General features: G+C 43.7%; 1 protein-coding gene and 1 pseudogene across 2 annotated transcripts in view; one reads left to right on the forward strand and one right to left on the reverse strand.

The window, feature by feature from the left end:
- Positions 1–17,881, forward strand: part of LOC105483682 (FYVE, RhoGEF and PH domain containing 6) — a 132,768-nt gene that overhangs the window by 100,158 nt on the left and 14,729 nt on the right. For both annotated transcript variants that reach the window (XR_988481.2, XM_011744666.2), the window contains exons 10-14: positions 3,825–3,883; positions 3,967–4,038; positions 4,752–4,820; positions 5,369–5,452; positions 7,314–7,393. Coding sequence is in view for 1 of the 2 variants with exons in the window: in XM_011744666.2 (XP_011742968.2) it covers positions 3,825–3,883; positions 3,967–4,038; positions 4,752–4,820; positions 5,369–5,452; positions 7,314–7,393 (364 nt within the window). In the remaining variant the exon portion in view is untranslated. The remainder of the gene's footprint in view (positions 1–3,824; positions 3,884–3,966; positions 4,039–4,751; positions 4,821–5,368; positions 5,453–7,313; positions 7,394–17,881) is intronic.
- LOC139356784 (peroxiredoxin-6 pseudogene) lies at positions 11,602–16,161 on the reverse strand (annotated as a pseudogene).

The following is a 17,881-nucleotide window of genomic DNA, read 5'->3' on the forward strand; positions in this document are numbered from 1 at the left end:
GTGGCTGAGGTCAGGAAGCTTTGCCCTCCTGTGCTCAGTCACTCTGTGCTTGTGCCATATTCAGTTTCCCTAGAGGTCCATTTCTTTGTCTTTCAAAAACAGGATTGAACCAGAACGTCTGCAAGGTCCTTAGGCTTCAAAATCATGAGTCCATGAAGTGACTAAACTACAAAGCAGGGATGAGTCTATAAAAGCATATTATTCTGGGACTGTTTAACAATAGGATATTAGCCTTCCCTCACCCATAGTAGTACTTAAGGGAAACAGTCCATTACATCATGAGGGACTCATAGCTAGTGGGATAATTGGAGTTCCTGTGTCTGTCTGCCTATCTGTGTCCCTCTCCCTCACAATCTCTTTCTCTCCCTCTCTTGCAGATAACACACACATATACACAGATTAATTCTGTTTGGGTGTTTCTGTTTAACCCCAACAACCTCTTTCAAATGTCACAGGTCTATCCCTTGTTCTTTTTTTGTTTGAGACAGAGTCTCACTCTGTCCCCCAGGCTGGAGTTCAGTGGCACGATCTCGGCTCACAGCAACCTCCGCCTCCTGGGTTCAAGCAATTCTCCTGCCTCAGCCCCCTGAGTAGCTGGGATTACAGGCATGCACCACCATGCCCAGCTAATTTTTGTATTTTTAGTTTCACCTCATTGGCCAGGCTGGTCTCGAGCTCCTGATCTCAAGTGATCAGCCCGCCTCAGCCTTCCAAAGGCTGAGATTACAGGCGTGAGCCATCACACCCAGCCTGATCACATTCTTGTATATCCTTTACATTTGCAGAATAAAAAGTGAACATTTTTAACCCCTTTGATAGAGATTCTTATTTATTCTCTTAATCATTTCACTTCTCTAACATCTTCTGTTTGTATACATTATGCTTTTAAAGGTGGATTTTTTTAAAGGAAAAGTTTGTGGTTGGGGATCTGACAAGTTTCCTGTCTTCAGTGATCATATCTATTTGATGAAAAAGTTTATAATACCCATCAAATAAAGAACAAAGCAAATGACTTCAAAGTAAGGGTGCACCAAGCAGGACAGAATTATTTGGATGACAGAGAAAAGTATGAAGGTTGAAGAGGCAGGGAAGCTTTGCAGGAAAAAGTAGGACTGGAGATGAGTGGGAGAATGGGGGATAGGAAAAATGAGCATTCCTGATGGCAGCCCCTCTCGTGAGGATACAAATTGTATATGGAACTTATAGAATAGAAAGAAAACATCTGTCCTCGGTCCTGGGCTTCTGCCTTCAATGAAAGTAAATTATTAGGTCAATTTCACACATAAAACAAATTCAGGGTCAGAGATTAGGAGCTTATTTAAAGGAAATTACATGCTACAGCAAAGACAGATGAGAAAACCAGTGAACAGTGAGGCCTACTGTATGGCCAGAGGCACAGCAATCATATGGTGAGCAGTGGCTGGGCGTGGTGGCTTTACTGTAATCCCAGCATTTTGGGAGGCTGAAGCAGGTGGATCACTTTAGGTCAGGAGTTCAAGACCAGCCTCGGCAACATGGCGAAACCCTTTGCTACTAAAAATACAAAAATTAGTGGGGTGTGGTGGTGCATGCCTGTAATCCCAGCTACTCAGTAGCTGAGGCATGAGAATCGCTTGAACCTGGGAGATGGAGGTTGCAGTGAGCCAAGATCCCACAACTGCACTCTAGCCTGGGCGACAGAGCAAGACTCTGTCTCAAGAAAAAAAGAGTGGTGAGCAGTGTGGATGAGACTCCAAGGGTGAAGGAAGGTGAGGCAAGTATAACTTTGAAAGGTAGGGAGAAGAGTTAAAGGAATAGAGGCATCAGGGCTGACATGGGGAAAGTAGAATCACAGAATGGAGTGGGGAAGGTAGAGCTTGGGAGACCAGGTGACCGAGTAGCAGCAGCAGCCTTGTCATCCATTAAATCTTAAGTCATCTCTCCCTTGTCCACTGGGAATTCCAGCAGGCCAGAAAGCAGGAAATGTGTCTAAGGTAACCTCTTGAATACCTACTGTGAAGAGGGTACCAGGCGCCGTAAATTCTGATACATGGTGGAGCACCGTGGCTCACACCTGTAATCCTAGCACTTTGGGAGGCTGAGGCGGGTGGATCACTGAGGTCAGGAGTTTGAGACCAGCCCTGCCAACGTGGCAAAACCCTGTCTCTACTAAAAATACAAAAATTAGCTGAGCATACTGGTGTGCGCCTGTCATCCCAGCTACCCAGGAGACTGAGGCAGGAGAATTGCTTGAATCTGAGAGGTGGAGGTTGCAGTGAGCCGAGATCATGCCACTGCACTTCAGCCTGGGAGACAGAGCAAGACTCTGTCTCAAAAAAAAAAAAAAATTCTGATATATAGTCGGGGTCTCTCTGTAAGGAAAACCTGCTTTCTTTTAATAATAGCGATGATGATACATGTTGAAAGAATACAGAAACCTCCAGGAAGACTGTCCTTTGGTAGATTACAATAACTAGACCAAAACACCTCAACCCCTTTTCAGAAATTGATTTGTTGTTGTTGTTTTTAATTTTTTTTTTTTTGAGAAAGGGCCTCATTTTGTCACCTAGGCTGGGGTGCCGTGGTGTGATCTGGGCTCACTGCAACCTTGACCTCCTGGGCTCAAATGAGTCTCCCATCTCAGCGCCCCAAATTGCTGAGACTGCAGACATGAGCCACGACGCCTGGCTAATTTTTGGATTTTTTGTGGAAACAAGGTTTTACCTTATTGCTGAGGCTGGTCTCGAACTCCTGAGCTCAAATGATCCACCCACCTCAGCCTTCCAACGTGTTAGGATTACAGGCGTGAGCCACCACACCCAGCCAGTCTTTTATTTAATAGTCCTTTTGTTGATGACCACTGTCACTGCCACAGCAGCCTCGGGAGGAGATGCTTCCCTTTCTAACACTCTACCAGTTTTCCTCAGTGGGAATGCTACTGTCGTATTGTACTGAATAATCTTTGTGTGGGTTTCTAATGAGTAGTGTGTGGAATTTGGCATCCCTGCCTCCTACCCACTGAAGACCAGTGGATCTTCCTGGTCATTGTGACAACCAAAAATTGTCTTTACACATGTTTATGTGTCCCTAAGGGAGCACTATGGCCTTGAGTTGAGAATAACTGCAGCCCCAAACCTGACAAAATGCAAACTTTTTCCTTTAGACCTAGTTACAAAGATAACAAGGCTGGAGTATGGAAAAACACTTTGCTGAAGGCAAAGGGTTAATAAAAAGAATAAAACACAGATCGGCCCATGAAGCTAATAACCCAGCTTACAAAATGACACTTGCAAATTCCTAAGATCTAGGATGCTTCCATGTGGCATTTCCCCCATTTCTAATTCATGCCTCTTGGAATCAGATTAAGAGACTGAGATCTGATCTTAGTCATTTCTCATAATTTTCATTTCCTATATCAAGATCCTTTTCCCTCACCATCCTTTTCTCCCAGATAGTTTATACTTGGATGGTCCTTATCTTCCAGGTGAAATCCCGTCCTTATCCTTGTAAACTTGAATAGGATAATCAAATCACAGCATAAAACAACCCTGACATTCATACTGTTAATAAACATGGTCTACAGTGTCTCTTTAGAGTCTTCTTTTAGCTCATTATTTCTCTACATATTGTTTTGACCAGGTTTTTGGTGGTGGTGGTGCTGTTTGGTTTGGTTTGGTTTTGCCTTCATTGAACCTTAGTTGACTGCCTACTCACAGTCAACTAAGCTCCTCCAGAGGTTGGTTGCTATAAACTAGCTATCTTGTCCCCAGGAATTGCTTAATGTTGCAAACTGTTTGTTTTCCATTGTAATTACTAAATGCACCTTTTGTTCTTGCCTCTTTCAGATGCCCTTGCTGTTGTTATAGAGGTAGCCAACCACGCCAATGACACCATGAAGCAAGGAGTAAGTGTCTTGTTATCAGTGGCTGGTGTGGTCTTGAACCTGAAAGCCCAGGCCTTCATATGCTTTCCATTGTCTTTCTGTAGGACAACTTTCAGAAACTTATGCAAATTCAGTACAGCTTAAATGGACACCATGAAATTGTGCAGCCTGGTCGGGTAAGCATTTTAGATTGCCTTTTGCAAACTTAATATGATGCAGTTAGGTACCATCTGTATCTGTTTATCATTTCTGTTATAAAAATAGGTTGTTTTTGTTACTCTTCTCAGTCTTGATCACTTTATCCGTTCAAAACATTCATGATGTAAGTCACTGTGACAATTGAATTAGGAATAAGCCCATTCATGAAGTAAGTCCAATTCAATTAGGGGAGCGGCAAGGGACCCCACAGAGTATCTGATTTAATGGGATCGTTTTGTTGTGTAATGCCAGCAACCTCACACAGTTTTGAAGACAATTTCATTTAAAATCTTTAATGTAAGAGATGATGATGAAGGGAGGGAGGAAATTGGTATTTTGATCCTCCTCGGATAGCACAAAAGTGGCCTAGGGAATGAATTCAGGAAAGTTACAAAATGCAGTTGTCAGGATGTTGGATATGCTTCAGGATCAAGTACACGCTCAGTCAATTACGTGTCCCTCCATGCAGTATCCCTGGGGCCAATATTGGATTTATCCAACCCTGCTGCTTGTCCGATTCCTAAATGATTTAAGGGTTTAAAATTAACTATGACTGTAAAAAATCTCAAGGGAACTGTGGCTCCCCAGTCTGTCATGAAAAATATTCTCGGGAAAGAAAGTTGAAAAGGAGATTATATTGTCGTTGTGTTGTGATGGTAGGACTAAATGGGTGTGTGTTTGTATGAATCAGGTTTTTCTCAAAGAAGGAATTCTGATGAAGCTGTCTCGGAAAGTGATGCAACCTCGAATGTTTTTCCTGGTAAGAGGACTTGTGTAGCTCTGATTTGGCCGAGGTAGGGATAGTTGCTTAAGGAAAGGAGACGTTTATACATGTTAGATAAGCTTAGCACCTTCACATATCAGCCTTGGTGGCTTCTTTAACTGGCCGTACTGCTTAATTGAATTTCAAGTATGGGAAATAAAGTCTGCTATGATGCATAACCAGAAGATTATTTCCTTTTGGAATTTATTCCATTTCTAACTTGGAAAATTGTTCTAATCATTTTTTTAGGCAGACTGTAATACCTTCGTGGGATTTAGAATTCAAAAAACATTAAATCTGTTACAGAATTTGGAAATAAAGCATGTTTTCCAGAAATTGCCTTTTAAATTATATTCTAATAAAACATTCTAGGTAGTTCTAGTGTATATAGCAGAATATAAGTATTTTATTCAGAGAGCTATTAGCAAAGAGGTATTATTTATCCTTTAAGGTATTATTTATCCTTTAATCTTGTATCTTGTGAAAATCTTTGCAGTGGAAATGTGTTTCTTTACTTTGTCCCGTGAAATGTTTCTACTTTTCAGTTTAATGATGCCCTGCTGTATACAACACCAGTGCAGTCTGGGATGTATAAACTGAACAACATGCTCTCATTGGCTGGAATGAAGGTCTGTGCATCTGTTAGATGATTGGTTTTGTTGTTTTGTCTGAGACGGGGTCTCATTCTGTCACCCATGCTGGAGTGCAGTGGTGCAATCTTGGCTCACTGCAACCTCCACCTCTTGGGTTCAAGTGATTCTTCTGCCTCAGTCTCCTAACTAACTGGGACTACAGGTGCCCACCACCACACCTGGCTAATTTTTGTATTTTCAGTAGAGACGGGTTTCACCATGTTGGCCAGGCTGGTCTTGAACTCCTGACCTCAAGTGATCAGCCCGCCTTGGCCTCCCAAAGTGCTGGGATTACATAGACGTGAGCCACCATGCCCACTCAGGTGATTTGTTTTTAAACCCAAATAAAGTCGGGTGTGGTGGCTCATGCCTGTAATCCTAGCACTTTGGAAGGCTGAGGCCGGTGGATTACAAGGTCAGGAGTTCGAGATCAGCCTGACCAACGTGGTGAAACTCCATCTCTACTAAAAATACAGAAGAAAAAAAAAATTAGCCAGGCGTGGTGGCGCATGCCTATAATCCCAGCTACTCAGGAGGCTGAGGCAGGAGAATTGCTTGAACCTGGGAGACAGAGGTTTCAGTGAGCTGAGGTCGTGCAACTGCACTCTAGCCAGAGAAACAGAGTGAGACTCTATCTCAAAATAAATAAATAAATAAATAAATAAACCCAAATAAAGGCTGGGCACAGTGGCTCACACCTGTAGTCCCAGCACTTTGGGAGGCCAAGAGAGGATGATAGCTTGAGCTCAAGAGTTAAGAGACCAGCCTAGGCAACGTAGTGAAACCCCCATCTCTATTAAAAATAATAACAACAAATATGTGATATACTTAGAGAAAATTCCCTAAGATAAATATCTTTCTTACATCCTTTACTTTTCTCTCTATATATGTTACTGTTTATGCATTTGTTTTTTTTGTTTTGTTTTGTTTTGTTTTGTTTTGTAACAGAGTCTCACTCTGTTGCCCAGGCTAGAGTGCAGTGGTACGATCTCAGCTCACTGCAACCTCTGCCTCCTGGGTTTGAGAGATTCTCCTGACTCAGCCTCTTGAGTAGCTGGGACTACAGGCTCAGCTAATTTTTGTATTTTTCATAGAGACGGGGTTTCACTATGTCGGCCAGGCTGGTCTCAAACTCGAGACCTCAAGTGATCCACCCACCTTCGCCTCCCAAAGTGCTGAGATTACAGGCGTGAGCCAGTGCACCCTGCCTGTTTATGCTTTTGATTATTCATTCATGTAGTCATTTGTTCATTCATGCGTTAATTTATTCATAAGATATTTTTTGAGAACTACTATAAACAAAACATTAATAGGTTTGGTGGAAAATACGAAGATAAGTTGAAGCATGATTCTTATTGTCTTTCCTCCCCCAGGGACTTAGCAACTAGTTGGGAAGACAGTACACTACACATAAATATCTATAAAGTAGGCAGTAATGAGTATCACTATAAAGGCACAATTACAGTTTTGGGAGTTCAGAAAATAAAGAACTTGCAGTGTTTGATGATCATGGTGGGGACTGGCCTGCAGCTTTTGAGAGCAGCTAGGAAAGAAGGAGAAAAGAGAAAGAGCCAGTGGACCTTAAAGTATAGGTCACATTTGGCCATGCTGAGATGTAGGGGAAAGGCATTCCAGGTGGAGGGCATATTGTGAGCAAATTCCTGGAGGTGGGAAAGGTGGGCCAGCGTGTGGGCTTTTCAATTCGTCTGGAGCATAGAGTAGATGAAGGAGAATAGCAGTAGAGAAAGCTGGATAGGAAGGTTTGTCGTGGATGTCAGAGCCAGGGCTATTGGACTTCAGCTCATTAATACGGTTTTCAGTAGGATGAGTCAGCTCAAATTGTTGTGCTTTCTTCCAGGTCAGAAAACCTACCCAAGAAGCCTATCAGAATGAATTAAAGATTGAAAGTGTAGAACGTTCCTTCATTCTCTCAGCCAGGTAAGTTTTTTCTTCTCTTTTTTTTCCTCATTCTGAGTCTGCTTGCTAGAGAATGTCAGGAAAATTTTGGGTTTTGGTTTTTTTTTGATACAACATCTCACTCTGTCACCCAGGCTGGAGTGCAGTGGCACAATCACGGCTCACTGCAGCCTCTACCTCCATGGCCCAAGCAGTTCTCCCACCTCAGCCTCTTGAGTAGCTGGGACCACAGGCATGCACTACCATACCCAGCTAACTTAAAAAACATTTTTTTGTGTGCCTGGTGCGGTGACTCACGCCTGTAGTACCAGCACTTTGGGATGCCGAGCTGGGCGGATCACTTGAGGTCAGGAGTTTGAGACCAGCCTATCCAACATGATTTAACCCCATCTCTACTAAAAATACAAAAATTAGCCAGGTACGGTGACAGGCACCTGTAGTCCCAGCTACTCAGGAGGCTGAGGCAGGAGAACTGCTTGAACCCAGGAGGCAGAGGTTGCAGTGAGCCAAGATCCCACCACTGCACTCCAGCCTACGTGACAGAGAGAGATTCTGTCTCAAAAAAAAAAAAATTTTTTTTTGTAGAGATGGGGTCTCTGTATGTTCCCCAGGCTGATCTTGAACTCCTGAGCTCATGCAGTCTTCCCGCCTTGGCCTCCCAAAGTGCTGAGATTACAGGTGTGAGTCACTGTGCCTGGCCTATTTTAAGAATATATAAAAATAGATATTTGTCAGTATAACAGGGTCAGATATTGCCAGCACTTTTTGCATTTAGGCTAACTACTGACTTTTTGTTTCTTCTTTTTCTTCTTTCCCAATACCGTGCAGTTTTACTCTTGATTTACCATGCAAGGAAGTGGCTGAGAGCTGAGGCAATAGTATGCTAGAAGCACAGAGATTAAAATGTTCTTCTGAACAGAATAACAATGGTGAAAGTGCTTTGCTGATCATTTTTTTAAGTGACTATTTCAGATTGTTGTTGTTGTTTTTTTTTTTTTTTTTGAGACAGAGTCTCGCTCTGCCGCCCAGGCTGGAGTGCAGTGGCCGGATCTCAGCTCACTGCAAGCTCTGCCTCCCGGGTTCACGCCATTCTCCTGCCTCAGCCTCCCGAGTGGCTGGGACTACAGGCGTCCGCCACCTCGCCTGGCTAGTTTTTTGTATTTTTTTGGTAGAGACGGGGTTTCATCATGTTAGCCAGGATGGTCTCGATCTCCTGACCTTGTGATCCGCCCGTCTCGGCCTCCCAAAGTGCTGGGATTACAGGCTTGAGCCACCGCGCCCGGCCTCAGATTGTTTTTAAGAACAACTAGTGCTTTATAGGTTATTAGGAAATTTGTATGTGTCACTTAAAGGTTCTAACAAATCTATGAGGTAGGTGTAATCTCCTATTAAAAGTTAGGAAACTAAATTACAGATAAATGGAGTTGCTGTCTTACGGATACATAGTTGACACAGCCAGGATGCAAATTGAAGTCTTTTGCTTTAAATCCGTTGTTATGAGCTGGGTGCAGTAGCTCACACCTGTAGTCAAGCACTTTGGGAGACCAAGGCGGGTGGATTACCTGAGGTCAGGAGTTTGAGACCAGCCTGGCCAACATGGTGAAACCCTATCTCTACTAAAAATACAAAAAAATTAGCCGGACATGGTGGCATGTGCCTGTAATCCCAGCTACTTGGGAGGCTGAGGCAGGAGAATCACTTGAACCCAGGTGGTGGAGGTTGCAGTGAACCGAGATCACTCCACTGCACTCCAGCCTGGGTGACTGAGTGAGACTCCATCTCCGAAAGAAGGGAGGGAGGGAGGGAAAAGAAATCCATTGTTATTTATGATACCACCTTGCCCCATACCGGAACCTGCAGTGACTTAATATCTTACCATAATGTAATTCAAGGGCTAAGGAAACCTGAAACTCTATGACTCATAAAAATGCATTATTGAGTTACTGACTGAGTGGCGGAAGTGGGTATTTGGGAGGTTTGACTAGTGAAGGGAGAGATGCCAGTAGTCATAGCATGCTCCACTGCACAATCTAAATAATGAGACACGCTCTTCTCAGACTTAACCTTTGATCTAATAAAAATAGAAGCAAATGCTTTTGTAACACTTACTGTATGCCAGGCACTGTCATAAAGACTTTATGTGTAGTACTTCATTTCATCTTCACAGCAACCTGTTGAGGCAAGTTGCTGTTATTATACCCATTGTATGCTGAGAAAAGCCACTCATCTATACTAGCAGAGCCAGGATTTGAACCCAGGCAGTCTGTTTCCAATTGCCCATACCACTAAAATCAGCTAGGATCTTAGGAGCAGATGGAGTAGTGGCCAGAATCATGTATTACTCTGCATCAGTCACAGTGCCCATGTTCTGTTTTCTATTTATTTTCTAAGTTCCATGATAACTTTGTGGGGTGAGTATTATCTTGATCTTCTAGATTAGAAAAATGGAGGCTCAGAGAGGTTCAATAACACATCTAAGGTTACATGAGTAGTAAGCAGCGGAGCTGTGATTTGAACCTAGGTGTTTCTGACAACCTTTATAATTTTGCTTATGTCCATGAATGTCAAGGACTCAAACCAAAATGTCTGATTTCCCAAAATCAGAGGACGACAAGAGTCATCCTGGGGTGTGCTACTCCTCTGAAATGCAATAACCACTGCTGCCTAACATACATGATGACAGGAGAAGACAAACACCTGTGTCCAGGGTTTGTCAAATGCTGTGTGGCTACCAGTCAGAACAAGCAAAGCTCTTGGGGGTACCTGAAGCATCCACCAGATACCAATATTTAGAGAGTGCAGGTAAACTCTTGATCACTTGGCATTGTGACTTTTTTCTTTCTTTTGTTTTCCTTTTTTTTGAGACAGGGTCTCACTCTGTTGCCCAAACTGGAGTACAGTGGCACGATCTCGGCTGACTGCAGCCTCTGCCTCCCAGGTTCAAGCGATTCTTGTGCCTCAGCCTCCCAAGTAGTTGGGATTACAGGCATGTGCCACCACACCCAGCTAAGTTTTGTATTTTTAGTAGAGACATGGTTTCACCATGTTGCCCAGGCTGGTCTTGAACTCCTAACCTCAAGTGATCCACCTGCCTCAGCCTCTCAAAGTGCTGGGATTACAGGTGTGAGTCACCATGTCTGGCCATCTTTTTAAATTTTAAAATAGAGATGAGGTTTCACCGTGTTGGCCAGGCTGGTCTTGAACTCCTGACCTCAGGTGATCCGCCTGCCTCAGCCTCCCAAAGTGCTACAGGCAGGATTGCGTTCAGCCCTTTTTTCATTTTTGAGGGATAGAGGAGTTTAAACAAAAGTTCAAAGAACAAGGCCGGGCGAAGTGGCTCACGCCTGTAATCCCAGCACTTTGGGATGCCGAGGCGGGTGGATCACGAAATCAGGAGATAGAGACCATCCTGGCCAACATGGTGAAACCCCATCTCTACTAAAAATATAAAAATTAGCTGGGTGTGGTGGCACGTACCTGTAGTCCCAGCTAGTCAGGAGGCTGAGGCAGGAGAATTGCTTGAACCTGGGAAGCGGAGGTTGCAGTGAACCAAGATCACACCACTGCACTCCAGCCTGGCGACAGAGTGAGGCTCCATCTAGAAAGAAAGAGAAAGAGAGAGAGAGAGAGAGAGAAAAGGAAAGAAAGAAAGTTCAAAGAACATTAAGACCCCCTGTGTATCATGTTCCCAGTGAGTGCTTGAGCTTGGTTCTTAAAATCAAGAAAGTTATTTTCAAAATTCCAAGGAGGAAATGCCTATAGAAAAGTCAAGTTTTAATTGCACTTCTGTTTCCCAAGTAAAACTGAGCCTTGGTGAAAAACAGTAATCTATTTTATTAAGATTAAATAATTCAGGAAATTATAGTAAATGTTTTTCTTTGGTTGTCAGGTAAATACCTGGATGTTCATGATTTCCAGATCGGTACCAGACAGGTGTAATGGCTCTGATCAAGGTTTATATTTCTGTAACTTTTTTTTTTTTCCTTTTTGTGACAGAGTCTCGCTCTGTTGCCCAGGGGTGCACTGACGCAATCTCGACTCACTGCAACCTCCACCTCCTGGGTTCGAGCAATTCTCCTGCCCTAGTATTCTGAGTCACTGGGACCACAGGTTTGCGCCACCACACCTGGCTAAATTTTTCTTGGATTTTTAGTAGAGACGGAGTTTCACCATGTTGGCCAGGCTGGTCTCGGAACTCCTGACCTCAAGTGATCCGCTCGCCTTGGCCTCCCAAAGTGCTGGAATTACAGCCATGAGCCACCATGCCCAGCAACATAACTATTTCCATTCTTCTTATCCATCAGGGTAAGCTGGAGAGAGAGAACTCTTCTCTCTTCTGCTGTCAGCTGGAGAGAGAGAACTACCCCGCGAATCTCATCCAGGTTGTTGCTAGTGGTAGCTGGGTAGACAGCTTCAGTTTCTTATCAGGAGCAAAAATAAACACCACAAGCTCTCACACCCATTCCTTTTCTTCCATCTCGGAAGGATCCAGCATGCCCAACAAGATGTCAAGGTCCTTCCTGATCCTTACCATCAATGATGGGAAAAGGGCATTTTTCTATTGGCTCATCACTGTTAAGCATTGATATCCTTGCTCCAGGCAAGATGTTCCTCAGTACTGTCTGTTACAAGGGCAATCAACTTGACATTACTCTTGGTGAATTCTGGTGCCAGCTTTGCAGCTCTGCCAAGCTCCATGGTGTAAACTGGTGTAGAGTCCTGAGGGTGGGAAAAAAGAATGCCACAGGAGTCTCCTAGAAGGTCGTGGGAACAGATACAGCCAACAGTGCTGTATCAGCCAACAGTGCCTCAAAGTTGGGAGTCTTGTCCCCAAGAAGCAGCCCTCTGTGGATGGCAGCAGTAGTAACATGAGTGGGCGAGACGGTGTAGCCATGGCAGCAAGCGGCCAGCTGGTCCGGGCAATCCTGTTTGTCTTTTTGTTAGTAGTCTGGGGCTCAGTGATAAGCAGTGATAACTGAGAGCAATCATTGCTGAGTCTAACTTTAGTGATGAGAGGAAGTCATTGTTTGGAGACTGGCAGATGGAGAGCCATTAGGGAAGGAGACTGTCCACTATCGACCATTCGACAAATGTTTACTGGGCATCACCTACCCTGTTCAGGAGCTGGGGATGTGCAATCCCTGCCTTTAAGGATAAGCCTTTATTCTAAAGTGGGAGATACACAATAATCGGGTTTATTTATATATGTGCACATATAAATAATTTGGAGTATTCAGTGTTATAAAGAAGAATAAAGTAGGCTGAGCAGATAGAAAGTGATTAGGTCAAGAACTTTTATGGGGTGAGGGGGGATCAGAAAAGTTATCTCTGAGGAGCATCAGAGACCAGAAGCAAATCCTAGATGGAAGGAACAGCAAGAACAAAAGACATACCAGGGAGGTATGTAAAGGTGTAGTCTGTTAAACAGCAAGAAGTCCAGTATAGGTAGAGCCTAGTACTCCCCTAGTACCAGGGGAGATTAAATGTGAGTTACAGTTTGGGGGCAAGAGCTGGGGGCCACCCATAGTAAGGTCATTGCATTTTTAAGAGTTTTTAGCTAAGTGATAATATCGACTTTATATTTGTAAAAGATCACACCGGCTTCTTTGTAGAAGACAGACCATCAGGAGACTAGAGTAGAAGTTGGGCAACCAGGTAGTGAGTGGGCAGTAGATGATGGTGTGTCTTGGGTTAAAGTGATGAACAATGATATGAATCAGAAAAAGCCCAATATTGGGCTGAATGTGGGCTCTGCAGGAGAAATAATTGAACTGGAAAGTTCTCGATAAAGGAAAAATAAATTTCCAAGGGAGGGTCAAGCTTGCAGGAGGGAAAGAGAGCTAAGGCATATTGAATGTCATTGGTATACCATGCTCTCCTTTCAAATTCCTCCAACCAGTTAGTCTGGTACTGCATCCCATATTAAAGGGGGTAAGGAGGCCTCATCCCTATTAAGTCTCTCCATCCCCTCCCACCAACACACTGCATACTCTATCAGCACAGATCTGCGTGTGACTCCATGCATGCCAGCCAACTCCACCGCTGTCTGCCTTCCACAGGTGTTACTTCCACCTGCAGTTCATCCCTTTGTTCAGTAAGGAGTATGGAGCCTCTACCTTGGGCCAGGCATTGTGCTGGGCATCAGGACATAGTAGATTAAAAATTAAAAGGGTCAAGTTGGGTGCAGTGGCTCACACCTGTAATCCCAACACTTTGAGAGGCCAAGGCAGGCGGACCACTTGAGGTCAGGAGTTCAAGACCAGCCTGGCCAACATGGTGAAACCCCGTTTAATATTTTATACTAAAAATACAAAAATTAGCTGGGCATAGTGGTACACGCCTGTAATCCCAGCTACTCAGGAGGCTGAGGCAGGAGAATTGCTTGAACTTGGGAGGCAGAAGTTACAGTGAGCCGAGATCGCACTACTGCACTCCAGTCTGGGCAACAGAGCGAGACTCCGTCTCAAAAAAAAAAAAAAAAAAAATTAAAAGGGCCCTTCCTTCACTGAGCTGACATTCCCTGGAGGAGGACATGCACTTAGCAAATATTAACACAATTAAGTATTGGGTGATTAAATGATGTACAGAAAAAGTACCGGAGGCTAGGAGGCTGTAAAGCAAAGGACCTTAAACTACAATGGGGGAGAGAGGGCAGTCTCTTCCCTACAACCCTTGCTGTTTATATTGACTTAGGAAAGATAAGTAGGAGTCAGAGGGGCAAAGAGGAAAAAGGAAGAGCCTCCTGGTCATTAGGAGCACTGTGTACAAAGGTCCTTAGGTGAGAAGGGGCATGACATATTCAGAGATTTGGAAGGCCAGTGTGGCATGAGCTCAAGAATGAGGAGGAGAATGACCCAGGACAAGCCTGGAGGGACAGGTGACTTAGATGCTGCAGAACCATCTTGTGGGATTTGCTCTTTAGCCTAAGAGCCACAGGAAGCCACTGAAAGGCTTATACAAGGGAATGATATGATCAGATTGGCATTTTTTAAAGAGTTTACGGCTGCTGCATGGAATATGGTTTGGGAGGTGGCCTAAAGGAGGGGACTGATTGGACACAGGGTATAAGAGGAGTTCTTCAGAGGAGACTCCAGCATATACTATGAATTGGGAGGTGGTGCCATGCACTGTGACAGGGAGCACTGGGAGAGGAGCGGCTTTAAGGGAGAAATTGGGAGTTGAGTTTCAGGTGTGCATGTGGAATGTAAGGTGCCTATGCAACATCCAAATGCAGCCATCAAAGGGCAGTTTCTGTAAGGATCTGGATTTCAGAGGGAAGTTGGGGCCAGAGGCATGTATTTGGGCACCATCAGCTTAGAGATGACCACACCTGGCAGACTGAATGAGGGTACACAGAGAGACAGAGTGCCCTGCCAAACTCCTGTAACTCTTCAAGCCCTAACTTTGTCATCACCTTTGCAAAGCCATCCCTGCTACTTACATAAGGTAATTTACTACTTCTGTGTTATGTATCTACATTTGTTACATCATATGTTAATTACATGTTTCACCTCAATTCAGTGTGCATCCTTACAAGTGAGGTATATTTTGTGTGCCCAGTTCTTGGCTTAGGTCCTGACTTAGTAGGCTCCTAGTGAACATTACTCACAATGTTATTCACAAATCAAAGTGGTGTGGCCTTTGAATCTCAGAGGCATCCTGCAGTTAGTCCAAGTAGTAAATGGTATGGCATGGACGAACAACCCCAAATCCTTTCTATTGAAGAGTTTCTAACCCTTTTTTTTTTTTTTTTTTTTTGAGACACAGTCTCACTTTGTTGCCCAGGCTGGAGTGCAGTGGCACGATCTCAGCTCACTGCAACCACCACCTCCCAGATTCAGGTGATTCTCCTGCCTCAGCCTCCTGAGTAGCTGTGACTACAGGTGCACACCACCATGCCTGGCTAATTTTTGTATTCTTAGTAGAGACGGGGTTTTGCCATGTTGGCCAGGCTGGTCTCAAACTCCTGACCTCAGGTGATCTGCCCTTCTCGGCCTCCCAAAGTGCTGGGATTACAGGCATGAGCCACCATGCCTGGCCAGGTTTTTAACCCTTGGCAGTTCATCCCAGTCATTGGGAAAGTGGTACTTGACACAAATTTGCTTTCTTGTACTATACACATTCTATAAAGAAAATAATACTTGACTTAACAGTTTTTCAGTTTGAGGAAGATGCTGATTCTTCTGCTAATCATGTTACAAAAGGAGACTAGAATATCTCCACTGGATGCTGCGGGCAAATGTGTGTGGTCTGTGAGAAATGTGTTATCAAGAGCTGGTAAACATTGTCTTGGCAGAACCCCACACAGGAGAGAGCCAGGAATGATTAAATGAAAGAACAGCATATGTGACATGATTTGCACAGTCGAATCACATTCCACATGCTCCCCGGATTCCAGAAGAATCCAACAGCAATTCTCAAATTTACCATCTGCCTCTCTGCTTTCTGTTACTCTTCTAGTGAGGAGTCGGGGAGGGAGGGAGAGATGGTAATTTTTATGAATGTTTGCTTGGAACCCTGAGCGTGTGTTCTCATCATGTAGTTCTGCAGAGAACATGAGCAGAGGCTAGCAATGACCTGGTGGTGAGAGGTTCAGTCCTTAACTACACTTGGGTTTAATACCAGCTCATCACTTAGTAGTCTGTTGTCTATAAAGCAAATTATGAAACATTACTAATTCTTAGTTTCCTTACCTGTAAATGGTGAAGGTGGGTGATGATGTTGTAGTTGGGGGCAGGGGGTGTAAGATCCAATGTGTATTCCATGCGGAAGCTCTGAGGGTGAGACATGGTGACATTTGCTAAGCATTTAGCAGAGCTGGCTGACGTAGTAACTGTTAAATGGCATCCAGTTTTGGCAGTAATGCTAGAATAGTAGCGGTAAATAAGGTGTGGTTTTGTTTGGTTTAGAGAGAAAGGGGTTATTTCTTTTTTGTTGTTCTTTGTATATAACGAAAATTTGAGAAATGTGTTTTAAAATTTTATTTGTAAACTGGATTTCTACCTTTTTTAATCCATGTGAATGAACATTCTAAATGGCACTCAAGCCATGGATTAGGGAGATGCTTTCTGAGAATGATGATTGTAGGCAAGGTGAGTGGTTTCTATTCTTGACCTGCCCTGGGTTCTCTGAAATACAGCAACATATGTCTATATGTACCATTATTAATGGTGGAATTTTTTATTTTAGAAACACTGTTTAAGAGTTCAAATAGGCCGGGCGCGGTGGCTCATGCCTGTAATCCCAGCACTTTGGGAGGCCGAGGCGGGCGGATCACAAGGTCAGGAGATCAAAACCATCCTGGGTAACACGATGAAACCCTGTCTCTACTAAAAATACAAAAAATTAGCCGGGCGTAGTGGCCGGCGCCTGTAGTCCCAGCTACTCAGGAGGCTGAGACAGGAGAATGGTGTGAATCCAGGAGGCGGAGTTTGCAGTGAGCCAAGATTGCACCACTGCACTCCAGCCTGGGTGATAGAGCGAGACTCCGTCTCAAAAAAAAAAAAAAAAAAAAAAAAACAAAGAGTTCAAATATACTTAAAATTAGGACAAATAATACCAAAAACTGCATATTCAGTCACCCAAACTAAAAATAATGATCAAGATTTTGCCACTGATTTTCCTGTTTCATAATTTTCTATTTTAAAACAAATTGCAGATATCAGGTCATTTTACTTCTGCCTTTTTTTTTTTTTTTTTTTTTTTGAGACAGTGTCTTGCTCTGTCACCCAGGCTAGAGTGCAGTGGCACTATCTCAGCTCACTACAACCTCCACCTCCTTCGTTCAAGCAATTCTCCTGCCTCAGCCCCCCGAGTAGCTGGGATTACAGGCATGCACCACCATACCCGGCTAATTTTTGTTTTTTAGTAGAGATAGGGTTTCACCATGTTGGCCAGGCTGGTCTCGAACTCCTGAGCTCAAATGATCCACCCACCTTAGCCTCCCAAAGTGTTGGGATTACAGGCGTGAGCCACCGTGCCTGGCCGATTTTACTTCTGTATACCTCAAAATGCCTCTCTAAATTAAACTACAGACCTTTTTTTTTTTTTAACACAGTCACAATCCCATTCTGATCAATTTTGTTTTATTATGATGGAGTTTTAATTATTTATTAAAGTCTTTCTTTCTCTCGTTCCCTCTCCCTTCCTCTTTTCTGCTCTTTCTCTACTGTGTATGTATAGATTTTTATATTTATTTTTATTTATAATACCTAACATGTGCCTCTCAGTTTTAAATACACACAAAAAAATGTAAACAGTGGTTTCATAAGTATGCTGATACCAGTAATAATTTGGAGTTAGCATGGTTTTGGGAAAGAGGCATGGCTGGAAAAACAGAAAAAAAAATACCCTTGTCTGACCAAGCTTGCCCCTGTTTAGCCCACTCCCATCTGGCGCTGAATGAAAAGATATTTCCTGATGAGCTGGGTAGGGACAGAGAACTTGGTGGGTGAAATAGGTAGAGAAGCCCTAACAACAACTGCCGCCTTTCCCATGTGAACGGCTTTG

Source organism: Macaca nemestrina, chromosome 10 (assembly GCF_043159975.1).
Source record: "Macaca nemestrina isolate mMacNem1 chromosome 10, mMacNem.hap1, whole genome shotgun sequence".
Classification (NCBI taxonomy): domain Eukaryota; kingdom Metazoa; phylum Chordata; class Mammalia; order Primates; family Cercopithecidae; genus Macaca; species Macaca nemestrina.